At 40.8% G+C, this 16,976-nt stretch overlaps 2 protein-coding genes across 2 annotated transcripts in view; both read left to right on the top strand.

The window, feature by feature from the left end:
- The first annotated feature begins 7,110 nt into the window (after positions 1–7,110).
- Positions 7,111–16,976, top strand: part of si:dkey-51a16.9 (RING finger protein 122) — a 29,377-nt gene continuing 19,511 nt past the window's right edge. The window contains exon 1 of the mRNA XM_060926101.1: positions 7,111–7,357. The gene's annotated coding sequence lies outside the window, so the exon portion shown is untranslated. The remainder of the gene's footprint in view (positions 7,358–16,976) is intronic.
- Positions 8,353–13,190, top strand: LOC132889511 (calcium homeostasis modulator protein 2-like). Its single transcript, XM_060926099.1, has 2 exons — positions 8,353–8,898; positions 12,149–13,190. Exons 1-2 carry the CDS (start codon positions 8,353–8,355, stop codon positions 12,557–12,559), a joined length of 957 nt encoding a protein of 318 aa, XP_060782082.1. The 3' UTR covers positions 12,560–13,190.

Raw genomic sequence — 16,976 nt, 5'->3', positions numbered from 1 at the left:
TAAGTCCCAAACGGTTGTCTCTACATCAGCCTTGCAAGGTTCAGGATGATTTTAACCTGTAGATGGTGTTTTGAACCATTATCATCCCACAGAATGCCAATTTTATCAATCTTAATGTCAGCATTGATGTGTTTCATCACAGTTGTCATCATTGCCAAACCCAATCCAGGTTTGAGGCAAACCATGTTTGGTTGACTTGACCAGAATTGCACTAGTAGGGTGGCCAGTTCTTTGCTGTGTACTCACACACACATTCACACCTAGGGGCAACTTGGAGTAGCCAGTTAACCTAACATGTCTTTGGACTGTGGGGGAAACCGGAGCACCCGGAGGAAACCCACGCTGACACGGGGAGAACATGCAAATTCCACACAGAAAGGTCTCTGTCGGCCACTGGGCTCAAACCCAGAACCTTCTTGCTGTAAGGTGACAGTGCTAACCACTACACCACCGTGCCACCCTTCAGCGCAGTACAGTCATATTTAGTATACAGCTCAAAAACATAAGTATGCAGTACCTCAAAATAAAGGTTACAGTTTTGAATGAATAAATAAATACAATTTTTTTTTTTGCGGTCCGGTTTCCATCAAATCCTGCGCTCTGATTGGCTGGTGAGCGGGTCCGTATCCTACGGTACGGACCCCGGTTACGGACCCCAGTTACAGACCTCTGGCAACTTGCTCGTTCACAACAACAACAAACATAGTAGCAATTTTTGTCAACATTTATTTTAGCATTTCTCAGGAGAATAGCATTAATTTTACATCATGGATAGCGGTAACAACAGTGTTCACAGCGAAAGCGAGTTTTACTGCCCTGAGGAAGAAGAAATAAAAGAAAACATTTCAGGAGAAAGCTAAAAACCTGTAACTGTTGCTAACGCCAAGCAAAAGAATGACTCAATTTTGTATAAATAGGGGACTACATAGGCGGCAAAATGTAGTTTTTTTCCTGCCATGGAAGTGCACTTGTATACCGAGGAGAAAGCAATTTGCATTACAGCCGTGAATGAGGATTCAAAATGGCAGCTCGCCTCAGCTCGGCTTGGTTTTCCCTTTCGGGCGCTCTCGTTTTCTGTTAGAATTTGGTAAAGAAAAAAAAAAATATATTATTTACCAGCTTAAGGTCGGTCCGTATGGTGAAATACCGTGACCTCGGCCCAGAGGGCCTCACTCAGTACTTTCAAGACCTCGGTGACGGTATTTCGCGATACGGACCTCCCAGCTGGCAAATAACATATATATATATTAAAGCCCAGGCAGCTTGTTTGCTAATTGAGAAAATGTCAGTGCAATGTTGTGATGGATCACTGTTAATGGATGTTCTTAATATACCTCTTTTAGACTTTTTTTGGTGGAATATTTACACAGCGGGCGGCACGGTGGTGTAGTGGTTAGCGCTGTCGCCTCACAGCAAGAAGGTCCTGGGTTCGAGCCCTGGGGCCGGCGAGGGCCTTTCTGTGTGGAGTTTGCATGTTCTCCCCGTGTCCGCGTGGGTTTCCTCCGGGTGCTCCGGTTTCCCCCACAGTCCAAAGACATGCAGGTTAGGTTAACTGGTGACTCTAAATTGACCATAGGTGTGAATGTGAGTGTGAATGGTTGTCTGTGTCTATGTGTCAGCCCTGTGATGACCTGGCGACTTGTCCAGGGTGTACCATGCCTTTCGCCCGTAGTCAGCTGGGATAGGCTCCAGCTTGCCTGCGACCCTGTAGAAGGATAAAGCGGCTAGAGATAATGAGATGAGATGAGATTTACACAGCGGCTGGTTGTAGTCTGTTGTGTTTCCAGTGAAATACTGTAGATTACGCTGAATAATCATGGAAGCATGAATAGACATCACAACTCTCCTGGAAGTTCCAGGAGTCTCCTACATATTGATAGCGGCTCCCTGACGCCCACAAATTAGATACAATATTTCGGAACTGAGGGAGAATCCTGATTGCTCTGCCTTGTTCAGTAGACCAATCAGTGTTCTGTGTGGGCTGAGATTCCATTAGTTCAGTGTATCCAGGAGCGTCATGGCAGAGTGCCCCAAAAACAGAAATACAAAACCCACTTCACCTCAGACTACATGAAAGTGTCCCCTTGCCTAATGGGGTAAAAAATAATGACGGTGTTGCGCACTGTGCTGTTTGCAGCAGTGACTTTAGCATTGCCCATAGTGAGGTAAACAACTGTAAAAGACATGTTGAGGTGAGTTTAACAGTGTCATTTTTTCAGGTGCATATTATTTATACTTGCTGGCTAGCTGCCAAGGCTACATGATAAGGCCAAAGTCCTTGAAGACTTATTTAAAGTTGCAATAGAATATAAAAATGATTTAAATAATAGTAATAAGCAGTTTACATAAATAATATAAGTAGTCTACATATTGTCACATTTTCTACATCTAGGCCGATCTAATTTGGTGCTGCCAAATTCGAACTGTGATGTAAAAAGGGCTTTCAGCATGGTGCATCACATCAGGACAGAATTCAGGAGTCAGCTGTCTCACCAAACACTTGTGAATCTGATGTCTTGCACGATGAACAAGTTCATTGACACAAAGTTCCATGAGGTTGAGGTGTCTGGCAAATTGCCCAAATCTGCAAAGCAAGCCACATCACAATACAATGAAAGTTTGCAAAACAAATAGGAACGCTAGTACTTGTGTTGATGGAATACTAATTTCATGAAAGCTATTTGATGTATTTCTGTTCATGTAAATAGTCTCTGGAAAAAAAACACCCCTTTTTGTTCTATTCATGTTTATTTCAGTATCTAATTAAAGTAATTTTCTGTTGTGCAACGTGTCCTGTTCATCCTTGTGTCCGACAGGGGTTGGGACTACCTCCCTGAAATGACTTTTTGCAGGTTGGGATGTCTGTGTGAAGGTTGTATGAAAACAAACAAATGAACAAACAAACAACAAAACCCTTGAAATGAATCTATTTATCACATGGTGAGTGTGACTGTTAAATAAATTTTCACCACGAGGGGTGCTGTTTCACAATGTTAACGGGTTTAAATCATATACAGTCGTGCTTGAAAGTTTGTGAACCCTTTAGAATTTTCTATATTTCTGCATAAATATGCCTAAAACATCATCAAATTTTCACACAAGTCTTAAAAGTAGATAAAGAGAACCCAGTTAAACAAATGAGACAAAAATATTCTACTTGGTCATTTATTTATTGAGGAAAATGATTCAATATTACATATCTGTGAGTGGCAAAAGTATGTGAACCTCTAGTATGAGCAGTTAACATAAAGACTTTAAGTGCACCTACCTCATTAAGGTTCACATCTTACATTTTGACTCCACTTAACTCTACTCCATGTCTTTTCACTCCATTTCGTGGCTGCTCACATGAGAGACAACTGTGATTGCCTAAAGCTTATGTTGTAGAATCAAGGAAAACAAGTAAAGAGGAAAAATATACTGTATGTATATTCAATTTCATATCAAATAATCCAGTGTTCATTTAATGCAATTTTAAATACATTAGATAATGTTCCTTACAGATAAGGCCATCTATTGTTAAGTCCAAAAAACTTGGGACTGGCCTAAATCTGAGTCAACTCAAGTAAAGAAACGTACAGTGGTGCTTGAAAGTTTGTGAACCCTTTAGAATTTTCTATATTTCTCCATAAAGATGACCTAAAACATCATCAGATTTTCACACAAGTCCTAAAAGTAGATAAAGAGAACCCAGTTAAACAAATAAGACAAAAATATTGTACTCGGTCATTTATTTATTGAGGAAAATGATCCAATATTACATATCTGTGAGTGGCAAAAGTATGTGAACCTCTAGGATTAGCAGTTAATTTGAAGGTGAAATTAGACTCAGGTGTTTTCAATCAATGGGATGACAATCAGGTGTGAGTGGGCACCCTGTTTTATTTAAAGAACAGGGATCTGTCAGAGTCTGATCTTCACAACACATGTTTGTGGAAGTGTATCATGGCACGAATAAAGGAGATTTCTGAGGACCTCAGAAAAAGTGTTGCTGATGCTCATCAGGCTGGAAAAGGTTACAAAACCATCTCTAAAGAGTTTGGACTCCACCAATCCAAAGTCAGACAGATTGTGTACAAATGGAGGAAATTCAAGACCATTGTTACCCTCCCCAGGAGTGGTCAACCAACAAAGATCACTCCAAGAGCAAGGCGTGTAATAGTCAGTGAGGTCACAAAGGACCCCAGGGTAGCTTCTAAGGCTACATCCACATGACAACGGCAACGAGATGTTATTTAAAAATATATCGCATCCAAATGGGCAACAATCAGTAAAATATCAGGTCCATATGGCAACGCAACGCTTGCTGAAAACGATGCAATACACATGCCACACCTCTAGGGGCGCTATAAGACGGCCCCTTCGGAGACACCAGAACAATAGAAGAAGTAAGGACGCATGCGCATAAACTATTATGCGCGAGACTTCATATTAGCCACAAAGTCAGGAAAATCTGTTTGTAAAATTACATTATAATGACCAAATACAATGAAAAGTATTTTTCCAGTCTCACCTGTGAAAGGTAATCCCATGTGATCTCGTTTGGACGGCAAACCTGTTGGTACAGTTAAACGCAGCTAATCTTTATTCTCCGCTTTGACCTCTCCAAAATGGCGGCGAGGATGACCTATGATTCTACGCGGAAGCCGGCGTCTTTAATGGTCCGGAATAAATTGAATGATACACGTTGATGGATTAATTTGTTGTTTCTCACCTGTGAAAGGTAATCCCATATGATCTCGTTTGGACGGTAAACCTGTTGGTACAGTTAAACGCAGCACATGAATCTTTATTCTCCGCTTTGACCTATCCAATATGGCGACGAGGATGATGTATGATTCTACGCGGAAGGCGGCGTCTTTAGTGGTCCGGAATAAATTGAATGATACACATTGATGGATTAATTTCTTCTACGCCCTTTTTGAGGAATGTATTGTAGGACTTAAACCCACATCTGAAGAGGTGAGATCGCTCCTTTTTTTTTCCCTATTTTTGCTGGCGGGATTGACTCTGCCCTAAGGGCAGAGTCTCTCTCTCTCTCACTTTGCACCATTACACAATAAATATTCACAGTGAAAATATTTTGTAAGCGCGTTTCATGAACCAAGTTATAGGATTTGTTGACAACTCGCATCGAGTTCGTTACACTTCTACCCGGCGTGAAGCACTCACAGTCATGTGGTTGTGACGTCATCGTAAACAAATCCGTTCTACTCATCCAGACGACTTCGCAACGGCAACGTTGCCAGATCTTTCCACTCTGGAACCCGTTCTCAAAAAGATTGCGTTTTGGGCACCCAAAACGCCGGTGCCGTGTGGACGCCAGGCCTAAACGATAAGCAATTGTATCGGAGTCACCTGAATCCGTTGCCGTGTGGACAGGGCCTAAGTAACTGAAGACCTCTCTCACATTGGCTAATGTTAATGTTCATGAGTCCACCATCAGGAGAACACTGAACAACAATGGTGTGCATGGCAGGGTTGCAAGGAGAAAGCCACTGCTCTCCAAAAAAAACATTGCTGCTCATCTGCAGTTTGCTAAAGATCACATGGACAAGCCAGAAGGCTATTGGAAAAATGTTTTGTAGATGGATGAAACCAAAATAGAACTTTTTGGTTTCAATGAGAAGCGTTATGTTTGGAAGAAGGAAACCACTGCATTCCAGCATAAGAACCTTATCCCATCTGTGAAACATGGTGGTGGTAGTATCATGGTTTGGGCCTGTTTTGCTGCATCTGGGCCAGGACGGCTTGCCATCACTAATGGAACAATGAATTCTGAATTATACCAGCAGATTCTAAAGGAAAATGTCAGGACATCTGTCCATGAACTGAATCTCAAGAGAAGGTGGGTCATGCAGCAAGACAACGACCCGAAGCACACAAGTCGTTCTACCAAAGAATGGTTAAAGAAGAATAAAGTTAATGTTTTGGAATGGCCAAGTCAAAGTCCTGACCTTAATCCAATCGAAATGTTGTGGAAGGACCTAAAGCGAGCAGCTCATGTGAGGAAACCCTCCAACATCCCAGAGTTGAAGCTGTTCTGTACGGAGGAATGGGCTAAAATTCCACCAAGCCGGTGTGCAGGACTGATCAACAGTTACCAGAAACGTTTAGTTGCAGTTATTGCTGCACAAGGGGGTCACACCAGATACTGAAAGCAAAGGTTCACATACTTTTGCCACTCACAGATATGTAATATTGGATCATTTTCCTAAATAAATAAATGACCAAGTATAACATTTTGTCTCATTTGTTTAATTGGGTTCTATTTATCTACTTTTAGGACTTGTGTGAAAATGTGATGATGTTTTAGGTCATATTTATGCAGAAATATAGAAAATTCTAAAGGGTTCACAAACTTTCAAGCACCACTGTAGCTTTATAGTTAGCAACGAGCTCATTGTTACCCCTTTTCCACCAAATCAGTTCCAAGGCTGTTTCGGGGCCAGTGCTGGTGCTGGTTCACAACTCGTTCAACTTGCGAACCAGCTGAGAACCAGTTTGCTTTTCCATAGCTTGGGGTGCTAAGGGGAGCCATGTCATTACGTCACTGTATACATCAGTTACGTCGCTGCGTTTGCATAAACCTTGGCGCGAACATCGAAGCAACAACAACACAGAGAAGAAGAAGAAGCAGCAGCAACAACAACAATAATGGATGACTTCGTGTTTGTACAGCTGCTGCTTCATTCAAAATGGCGCCCTCTCGCAGTCTTGCTATTGTTGTTGGTCTTAACAACACCGCCCCCCCGCTGACGTAAGCAGTTCTTTCCTCTAGCCCAGCAAAGAGCTGGTGCTACCCTGGAACCGGTTTTTCTGGCCCAGAGCCAGTTCTTTGTCAGTGGAAACAGAAAATCCGGTTCCAAACTAAGCACTGGCCCTGAACCAGCCCTGGAACTGATTTGGTGGAAAAGGGCTATGTGTGTGCTATCTGGGTTAGAGAAATCACCAGTTCCTTTTTTTTGTCCTTTCATTATCTTTAATCTGCCCAGTTTTTGCTTTACCAGATTTCTATGCAGCATTCCTGCCTTTCCACACTGATTTAGTGTTAGCACTGTTTCGCCCTCTACTGGTTTTGTTTCCTCTCAGACCATATGTTTTCAATTCTTCAGGCTTTCCACTGGGTTTGAAACCAGGCACCAGTCTGACTCACAGGCTATTTCTGCTAAAGACTGACCTATAAAAGACCTGTTGCTCTCATTTTCTTTTGGGTACTGTTTTATAGAGATGAAAATACGAAATGTGATTTTCTGCTTGTGACTCCTTTTATTTCACGGTTGAGCTTGTTATTATTCTTTTTAAAAATCTTCTCGGATCTTTGGAAAAAATTGCATTCCTTAGCAGTGGAGTGTAGGTTTGTATGACTTTTTCCATTATTAATGCTACTGGGTTGTTGTATTTTTCTTCTACACATGGCTATACAAACTCGTATTGTAACTGTGGTACTTTGACTTTAAACTTTATATGTTATGTGTGTTGTGTTACATAAATCAGACTATGTCTTATTGAAACCTGTGCTGCATACACCAATACTCTGAACAAAGAAATAGTTAAATAATATACATACAAAGTAATACAAATAAAAATGTAGTGTTTATTCTTTTACTTCTGTATTCTTTTTTTTCAGTAATAGTTTTGAAGAGTAACTATCGCCTACACCTTACTCTTTTTCTCAGACACTCCTGATAACATCAGGATTAACCAGATTTTGTCTTGTACCATTTATGTTATCTGTGTCCTTGTTTGCCTTAAAGTTTTCGTGTTGCGATTTGTCTAGTGTGGTTTCCTGGGCATGTCTAAACCATTCCAATTCAACCATATTCCCAATCTGTATTGCTTACATTACAGGAGCCTGCAAAGTTTAGTCCAAAGCTCAGTTTTTAAGGAGATAATCCTTCAAAAACCTTTACCATCAGCACACAACCACCAAGAGGTAGGACCAAACAGGAAGTAGGATTACATCTCATCTCATCTCATTATCTCTAGCCGCTTTATCCTTCTACAGGGTCGCAGGCAAGCTGGAGCCTATCCCAGCTGACTACGGGCGAAAGGCGGGGTACACCCTGGACAAGTCGCCAGGTCATCACAGGGCTGACACATAGACACAGACAACCATTCACACTCACATTCACACCTACGGTCAATTTAGAGTCACCGGTTAACCTAACCTGCATGTCTTTGGACTGTGGGGGAAACCGGAGCACCCGGAGGAAACCCACGCGGACACGGGGAGAACATGCAAACTCCACACAGAAAGGCCCTCGCCGGCCCCGGGGCTCGAACCCAGGACCTTCTTGCTGTGAGGCGACAGCGCTAACCACTACACCACCGTGCCGCCCGTAGGATTACATGGCTGCACTTATTTCTGAAAATTTTAAATTTGCCGCTCTTTTCTTTAAGAGTAAGGATGTAATGATCTTCAATGGGCTGATAGCCCTGGGGACAGTGGCTAGTCAAACAGCATACAACATATTTGCCTTTGATTGCCCATGTTCTACACAGAGAAATTATCTGTATGGGTTAGCTGCTATTGGCGTACCTGCCCTAGTTTTATTTTTAATTGGAGTAATGCTCAACCGTAACACCTGGGACCTTGTTTCGGAGTGTCGCATCAGAAAATGCCGGAAGCTCTCTGGGGCTGCTGCCTTTGCTCTGCTGGGTTCAATAGTGGGCCGTGCATCAGTGGCTCCAGTAACCTGGTCTGTCATCTCACTCCTCAGAGGAGAGGCCTATGTTTGTGCACTTAGTGAATTTGTGGACCCCCAGTCTTTGGAAAACTTTCCTTCCACTACCCTGAGCCCAGTTCAAATGGCCCAATTTCCCTGTAAGGATGTACCTGCAGAGCTGCTACACTTTTGGCAGCACATTGAACGCCAACTCAAGTATGAATCTCAGGTAACAAATCCAAACTACATTGACTATAATAGTGTTTTGTTTTCCTGTAGGAACTCAGATTTACCGTAGGAACTCAGATTTAGGAAAGGCAAAATAATCATTTGATGCATCCTTTTTAGATCTCATCCATTACTGTACCAACTCTAAACATTTAGGGTTTTACTGTTCATATTGTTATTCTGTTAACAGGCCCTTGGATATCTAATTAGCCAATCATGGTAGCAATGCAGTGTCAAACATCATGCAGATAGAGGTCAAGAGCTTCAGTTTAGGTTCAAATCAGACATTTAAAAAAAAAAATATATATATATATATATATATATATATATATATATATATATATACACAGTGGGGCTTGAAAGTTTGTGAACCCTTTCGAATTTTCTATATTTCTGCATAAATATGACCTAAAACATCATCAGATTTTCACACAAGTCCTAAAAGTAGATAAAGAGAACCTGGTTAAACAAATGAGACAAAAATATTATGCTTGGTCATTTATTTATTGAGGAAAATGATCCAATATTACATATCTGTGAGTGGCAAAAGTATGTGAACCTTTGTTTTCAGTATCTGGTGTGACCCCCTTGTGCAGCAATAACTGCAACTAAACGTTTCCGGTAACTGTTGATCAGTCCTGCACACCGGCTTGGAGGAATTTTAGCCCATTCCTCCGTACAGAACAGCTTCAACTCTGGGATGTTGGTGGGTTTCCTCACATGAACTGCTTGCTTCAGGTCCTTCCACAACATTTCAATTGGATTAAGGTCAGGAGTTTGACTTGGCCGTTCCAAAACATTAACTTTATTCTTCTTTAACCATTCTTTGGTAGAACGACTTGTGTGCTTCGGGTCGTTGTCTTGCTGCATGGCCCACCTTCTCTTGAGCTTCAGTTCATGGACAGATGTCCTGACATTTTCCTTTAGAATTCGCTGGTATAATTCAGAATTCATTGTTCCATCAACAATGGCAAGCTGTCCTGGCCCAGATGCAGCAAAACAGGCCCAAACCATGATACTACCACCACCATGTTTCACAGATGGGATAAGGTTCTTATGCTGGAATGCAGTGTTTTATTTTCTCCAAACATAACGCTTCTCATTTAAACCAAAAAGTTCTATTTTGGTCTCATCCATCCACAAAACATTTTTCCAATAGCCTTCTGGCTTCTCCACGTGATCTTTAGCAAACTGCAAACGAGCAGTAATGTTCTTTTTGGAGAGCAGTGGCTTTCTCCTTGCAACCCTGCCATACAAACCATTGTTGTTCAGTGTTCTCCTGATGGTGGACTCATGAACATTAACATTAGCCAATGTGAGAGAGGCCTTCAGTTGCTTAGAAGTTACCCTGGGGTCCTTTGTGACCTCGCCGAGTATTGCATGCCTTGCTTTTGGAGTGATCTTTATTGGTCGACCACTCCTGGGGAGGGTAACAATGGTCTTGAATTTCCTCCATTTGTACTCAATCTGTCTGACTGTGGATTGGTGGAATCCAAACTCTTTAGAGATGGTTTTGTAACCTTTTCCAGCCTGATGAGCATCAACAACGCTTTTTCTGAGGTCCTCAGAAATCTCCTTTGTTCGTGCCATGATACACTTCCACAAACATGTGTTGTGAAGATCAGACTTTGATAGATCCCTGTTCTTTAAATAAAACAGGGTGCCCACTCATACCTGATTGTCATCCCATTGATTGAAAACACCTGACTCTAATTTCACCTTCAAATTAACTGCCAATTCTAGAGGTTCACATACTTTTGCCACTCACAGATATGTAATATTGGATCATTTTCCTCAATAAATAAATGACCAAGTATAATATTTTTGTCTCATTTGCTTCACTGGGTTCTCTTTATCTACTTTTAGGACTTGTGTGAAAATCTGATGATGTTTTAGGTCATATTTATGCAGAAATATAGAAAATCCGAAAGGGTTCACAAACTTTCAAGCACCACTGTATATACACTACCGTTCAAAAGTTTGGGGTCATTTTGAAATTTCCTTATTTTTGAAAGAAAAGCACCGTTCTTTTCAATGAAATTCACTTTAAACTAATAAGAAATCCACTCTATACATTGCTAATGTGGTAAATGACTATTCTAGCTAAATTCTACTAAATGTCTGGTTTTTGGTGCAATATCTCCATAGGTGTATAGAGGCCCATTTCCAGCAACTATCACTCCAGTGTTCTAATGGTACAATGTGTTTGCTCATTGCCTCAGAAGGCTAATGGATGATTAGAAAACCCTTGTACAATCATGTTAGCACAGCTGAAAACAGTTTAGCTCTTTAGAGAAGCTATAAAACTGACCTTCCTTTGAGCAGATTGAGTTTCTGGAGCATCACATTTGTGGGGTCGATTAAATGCTCAAAATGGCCAGAAAAATGTCTTGACTATATTTTCTATTCATTTTACAACTTATGGTGGTAAATAAAAGTGTGACTTTTCATGGAAAACACAAAATTGTCTGGGTGACCCCAAACTTTTGAACGGTAGTGTATATATATCTCAGTGACTTTAACCATGGCATGGTTGATGCCAGATGGGTTTGTTTGAGTATTTCAGAAACTACTGATCTCCTGTGATATTCACACACAACAGTCTGTAGAGTTTACACAAAATGGTGCGAAAAACCAAGCACAGGGTCTGCAGGCTGAAATACTTTGTTGAAAAGAGAGATCAGAGGAGAATGACCAGACTGGTTTGAGCTGACACAAAGTCAGTAGTCAAAACTTATATGATCAATCTTTCCACTCCTGTCAGCCATGAACAAGAATCTGACACTATCATGGGCACAGACTTACTGAACCTGGACAATCAAAGTCTGGAAAAAGACCAGCTGGGGTTTTTTTTGTGTGTGTGTGTCCCCCCAATCTTCAACTGTCCAGTTTGGGTGAACCAGTGTCCAGGATAGCCTCAGATTCCTGTTCTTGGCTGACAGGATTGGAACCCAATGTGCCCTTCTGCTGTTGTAGACCATTCACCTCAAAGTCTGATGTTTTGTGCATGCCAAAATGTTTTTCTGCTCACCGTGGTTGTAAAGAATGATTATGTGAGTTACTATATCCTTCCTGGCAGCTCAAACCCTTTGTTTGTAATTGGCTGTCCATAAAAAGCAATGAACAGCTTTTATCTTATCAACAGCATTATCACTGGCACACCCTCAGTAGTTTCCTTAAGGTAGATGTTTTGGATGTTTTGCCACCGGTGTATTTATAACTTGTATTCTCATTTTGTTGTTTGTCTCAAGCTGCTGGGCTGGATGTTGGTGGCTATCGTCTCTTTCACTGTGTTCCTGGTGATGTGTGGAAAGCGCTGCTGCTCCCCCCTGGGGTACCAGCAGGAGGCATACTGGTCCACCTATCGGGCCAACGAGCGCGAACTTTTCCAGCGTACTGTTGAGGCTCATGCCAAGTTCCGTGCTGCCAACAGCATCAGGACCTTCTTTGGGTTTGTAGCCCTGGAGGAGCAAGATGTGGCACTACTGACAAAATGTCAGGATGCCAAGCTGGCAATTTCCAGTCTGGAGTGGAACCAGATAACAGGAGTTTACTTATACAGAGAGAATAAAGGGACTCCCCTGTACAGTCGCCTCAATAAATGGGCCAATTACACACTTGGGAACAACCCAGAGGCCATTGAGATGGAAATGTTAGGCTAAGATGTGAATGGTCATTGACAGTAATTGACTGCTTTATGGTAATGTCTTGTGGATAAGAGCTGTATTCACTTATAAGGTATAGTGCAGTATGAGGTACTCAAGTTTCTTTTTTTTTGTTAGTTCCTGATGTGCAAATCTGAAGTGTTTGCTTTTTTCCTTTATTTTGCTTAAATATGTCAGTATAATCATTTGTAACTTGAGATGCAAACATATATTTTAAAATCTTTTTTAGCTTGAGGTTGGCATGAATTGTGACATTGTTAGTTCATCAAAAATATATATTAATACATAAATCAGCTTTTTTCCATGCCTAAAGCCATGGAAACTTAAATATATATGGGCTATTTGTAATTGTTTTTTTTTTGTTTGTTTTTTTTACATATGATGATATGTGCTGTATATTGATCTTTTTTAATTATTTATTACTTACTAATGGGGCGGCACGGTGGTGTAGTGGTTAGCGCTGTCGCCTCACAGCAAGAAGGTCCGGGTTTGAGCCCCGTGGCCAGCGAGGGCCTTTCTGTGTGGAGTTTGCACGTTCTCCCCGTGTCCGCGTGGGTTTCCTCCGGGTGCTCCGGTTTCCCCCACAGTCCAAAGACATGCAGGTTAGGTTAACTGGTGACTCTAAATTGACCGTAGGTGTGAATGTGAGTGTGAATGGTTGTCTGTGTCTATGTGTCAGCCCTGTGATGACCTGGCGACTTGTCCAGGGTGTACCCCGCCTTTCGCCCGTAGTCAGCTGGGATAGGCTCCAGCTTGCCTGCGACCCTGTAGAACAGGATAAAGCGGCTACAGATAATGAGATGAGATGAGATGAGATGACTTACTAATTAATAATGCCAACATTTGTTATGATAAGTGAAGATTTAGAAAAAAACAAATTGTACTAAAAATTAAGGAAAAGAGCACAATGTTTCAGTGCCGCTCAGACACCATTATCAAGCGAGTGTTTGTAAGCTACAGTGGTGCTTGAAAGTTTGTGAACCCTTTAGAATTTTCTATATTTCTGCATAAATATGACCTAAAACATCATCAGATTTTCACACAAGTCCTAAAAGTAGATAAAGAGAACCCAGTTAAACAAATGAGACAAAAATATTATACTTGGTCATTTATTTATTGAGGAAAATGATCCAATATTACATATCTGTGAGGGGCAAAAGTATGTGAACCTTTGCTTTCAGTATCTGGTGTGACCCCCTTGTGCAGCAATAACTGCAACTAAACGTTTCCGATAACTGTTGATCAGTCCTGCACACTGGCTTGGAAGAATTTTAGCCCATTCCTCCATACAGAACAGCTTCAACTCTGGGATGTTGGTGGGTTTCCTCACATGAACTGCTCGCTTCAGGTCCTTCGACAACATTTCAATTGGATTAAAGTCAGGACTTTGACTTGGCCATTCCAAAACATTACCTTTATTCATCTTTAACCATTCTTTGGTAGAACGAATTGTGTGCTTCGGGTCGTTGTCTTGCTGCATGACCCACCTTCTTTTGAAATTCAGTTCATGGACAGATGTTCTGACATTTTCCTTTAGAATTCGCTGGTATAATTCAGAATTCATTGCTCCATCAATGATGGCAAGCCGTCCTGGCCCAGATGCAGCAAAACAGGCCCAAACCATGATACTACCACCACCATGTTTCACAGATGGGATGAGGTTCTTATGCTGGAATGCAGTGTTTTCCTTTCTCCAAACATAATGCTTTTCATTTAAACCAAAAAGTTCTATTTTGGTCTCATCCATCCACAAAACATTTTTCCAATAGCCTTCTGGCTTGTCCATGTGATCTTTAGCAAACTGTAGACAAGCAGCAAGTTTTTTAGAGAGCAGTGGCTTTCTCCTTACAACCCTGCCATGCACACCATTGTTGTTCAGTGTTCTCCTGATGGTGGACTCATGAACATTAACGTTAGCCAATGTGAGAGAGGCCTTCAGTTGCTTAGAAGTTACCCTGGGTTCCTTTGTGACCTTGCCGACTGTTACACCCTTGCTCTTGGAATGATCTTTGTTGGTCGACCACTCCTGGGGAGGGTAACAATGGTCTTGAATTTCCTCCATTTGTACACAATCTGTCTGACTGTGGATTGGTGGAGTCCAAACTCTTTTGAGATGGTTTTGTAATGTTTTCCAGCCTGATAAGCATCAACAACACTTTTTTCTGAGGTCCTCAGAAATCTCCTTTGTTTGTGCCATGATACACTTCCACAAATGTGTTGTGAAGATCAGACTTTGATAGATCCCTGTTCTTTAAATAAAACAGGGTGCCCACTCACACCTGATTGTCATTCCATTGATTGAAAACACCTGACTCTAATTACGCCTTCAAATTAACTGCTAATCCTAGAGGTTCACATACTTTTGCCACTCACAGATATGTAATATTGGATTTATTTTCTTCAATAGATAAATGACCAAGTATAATATTTTTGTCTCATTTGTTTAACTGGGTTCTCTTTATCTACTTTTAGGACTTGTGTGAAAATCTGATAATGTTTTGGGTCATATTTATGCAGAAATATAGAAAATTCTAAAGGGTTCACAAACTTTCAAGCACCACTGTAAGTCAATGTCAAAACATATAAAAATAGATTAGCATAATGCTAAACAAAAAGTTTGGCCTGTAAGGAGTCTGACTGCACGTTGAGAGTTGGTCTTCTTTCTCTGATGTAGAGCATTTCATACAACAAGCAGTCGAATTTGTTTTCTTAAGAAAGGGTCAGAGTAAATTTTGACTGCTTGTTGTATGAAATGGTCTACATTAGAGAACGAAAACCAACTCTCAATGTGCAATTGGACTCCTTACAGGCCAAACATTTTTTTTAGCATTATGCTAATCTATTTTTGTATGTTTTGACATTGACTTAGCTTATGAACACTCGCTTGATAATGATGTCTGAGTGACACCGAAACGTCGCACTCTATTCCTTCATTTTTAGTAGAATTTGTTATGATGCCTTATCATTAGTTTCCAAGAATGTATGTTATCTCAGGTGGCCTGCGTGGTGGTACAGTGGGTAGCATTGCTACCTCACAGCTCTAGGGTCCTGGATTCAATCTTGAGCTCAGTATTCACAGTGGTGTTTCTTGTGTTTGCATGGTTTCCTTCCACTATCCCCCAAAAACATGTAGGTAGATGGTTTGGCTACACTCTGTATGTGTGTGTGTGTGTGTGTGTGTGTGTGTGTGTGTGTGTGTGTGTGTGTGTGAGAGAGAGAGAGAGAGAGAGGTGCTCTGTGATGGATTTGCATCTCATCTGTGGTAAATTGTCCTGCCATGTACTCGGTGTTGCAGAGACTGGCTCCAGATTCACCATAAGACTAACCATTATAAAGCCGTTACTGAAGATGAATGAATCAGTGTTATCTCAGGTAGGCCCTGTGTTAGATCATGGTAGTGTGCTGTCCAGACAACTATTGTTAAACATTGTACAATATGTTTATATTACATTATATTTTATTATAATTTTTTGTGCATTTGTTTTTTCTTGGGTTTGGGTTAAGTTTGGGTTTAAAACTGTTAATTAGGTTTTCCATGCACATTGCTAATAGCAGCTCCAGATGGTTCTTGCATTCCCTGTATTAACACTTGCAGGGGCAGCTGTGACAAACATAACATTAGGCTTCTGCTAAAAATAGCGGCCTCACATTAACCTTTAGCTGATACTTTTCAAACATGTAGGCTTCTTGTTTGAATATGTGTATTGGTTTTACTTTGAGGTAAAGCACCTGAGTCAACCTGTAAATTATGTAATACACAATTACACACAAGGACACAGTTTAAGTGTTTGTATGTTGAAGCATCAGCAATAACAACAACAAAAATATGTATTATTATTATTATTATTAGTAGTAGTAGTAGTAGTTCATATATACTGTCTTAAAATGTGAGATAAATTTAACTATATTGTTTGAATCTCAGACAATACATTTCAGCTTATCTCTCCTCTTCTTGGCCATCTTAATTTTTTTTATGATTTTTACCTCCACCAACTTTGTTGGAGGTGGTTATGTTTTTGCCTCCATTTGTTTGTTTGTTTGTTTGTTTGTCTGTTCCCAAGGCAACTCAAAAAGTAGTGAATGGATTTTGATGAAATTTTGAGGAAAGGAGTCATGGGCCAAGGATCAATTGATTACATTTTGACACAAAACCGGATATGTACAGTATGTGGATCCAGGATTGTTCTGTCTGTTCCCAACGTAACTCAAAAATACTGAACAGATTTTGATGAAATTTGGTGTACAGCTTTAGTATTATCCTAGGTTCAAGTGATTTGATTTTGGTGTCGATAATATGTGGCTTGGCGGAGATATGCACTCTACTGAGTGCCCTTCTAATTGCTCTTAATTTCACTGACTACTGAACCTAGCAAGAAATAGTTAAGCTATTTTCTTTTCAGGTTTTGAGTGTTAA

Source organism: Neoarius graeffei, chromosome 7 (assembly GCF_027579695.1).
Source record: "Neoarius graeffei isolate fNeoGra1 chromosome 7, fNeoGra1.pri, whole genome shotgun sequence".
Taxonomy (NCBI): Eukaryota; Metazoa; Chordata; class Actinopteri; order Siluriformes; family Ariidae; genus Neoarius; species Neoarius graeffei.
Note: the sequence above shows the minus strand (reverse complement) of the source record. Positions and strands in the feature narration are given on the sequence as shown.

Excerpts from the sequence above, each read along its gene's own strand:
- LOC132889511 (XM_060926099.1), top strand. The coding sequence starts at position 8,353 with ATGGCTGCACTTATTTCTGAAAATTTTAAATTTGCCGCTCTTTTCTTT. Across the intron at positions 8,899-12,148 it reads AACTCAAGTATGAATCTCAG|CTGCTGGGCTGGATGTTGGT; the intron begins GTAACAAATCCA and ends GTTTGTCTCAAG.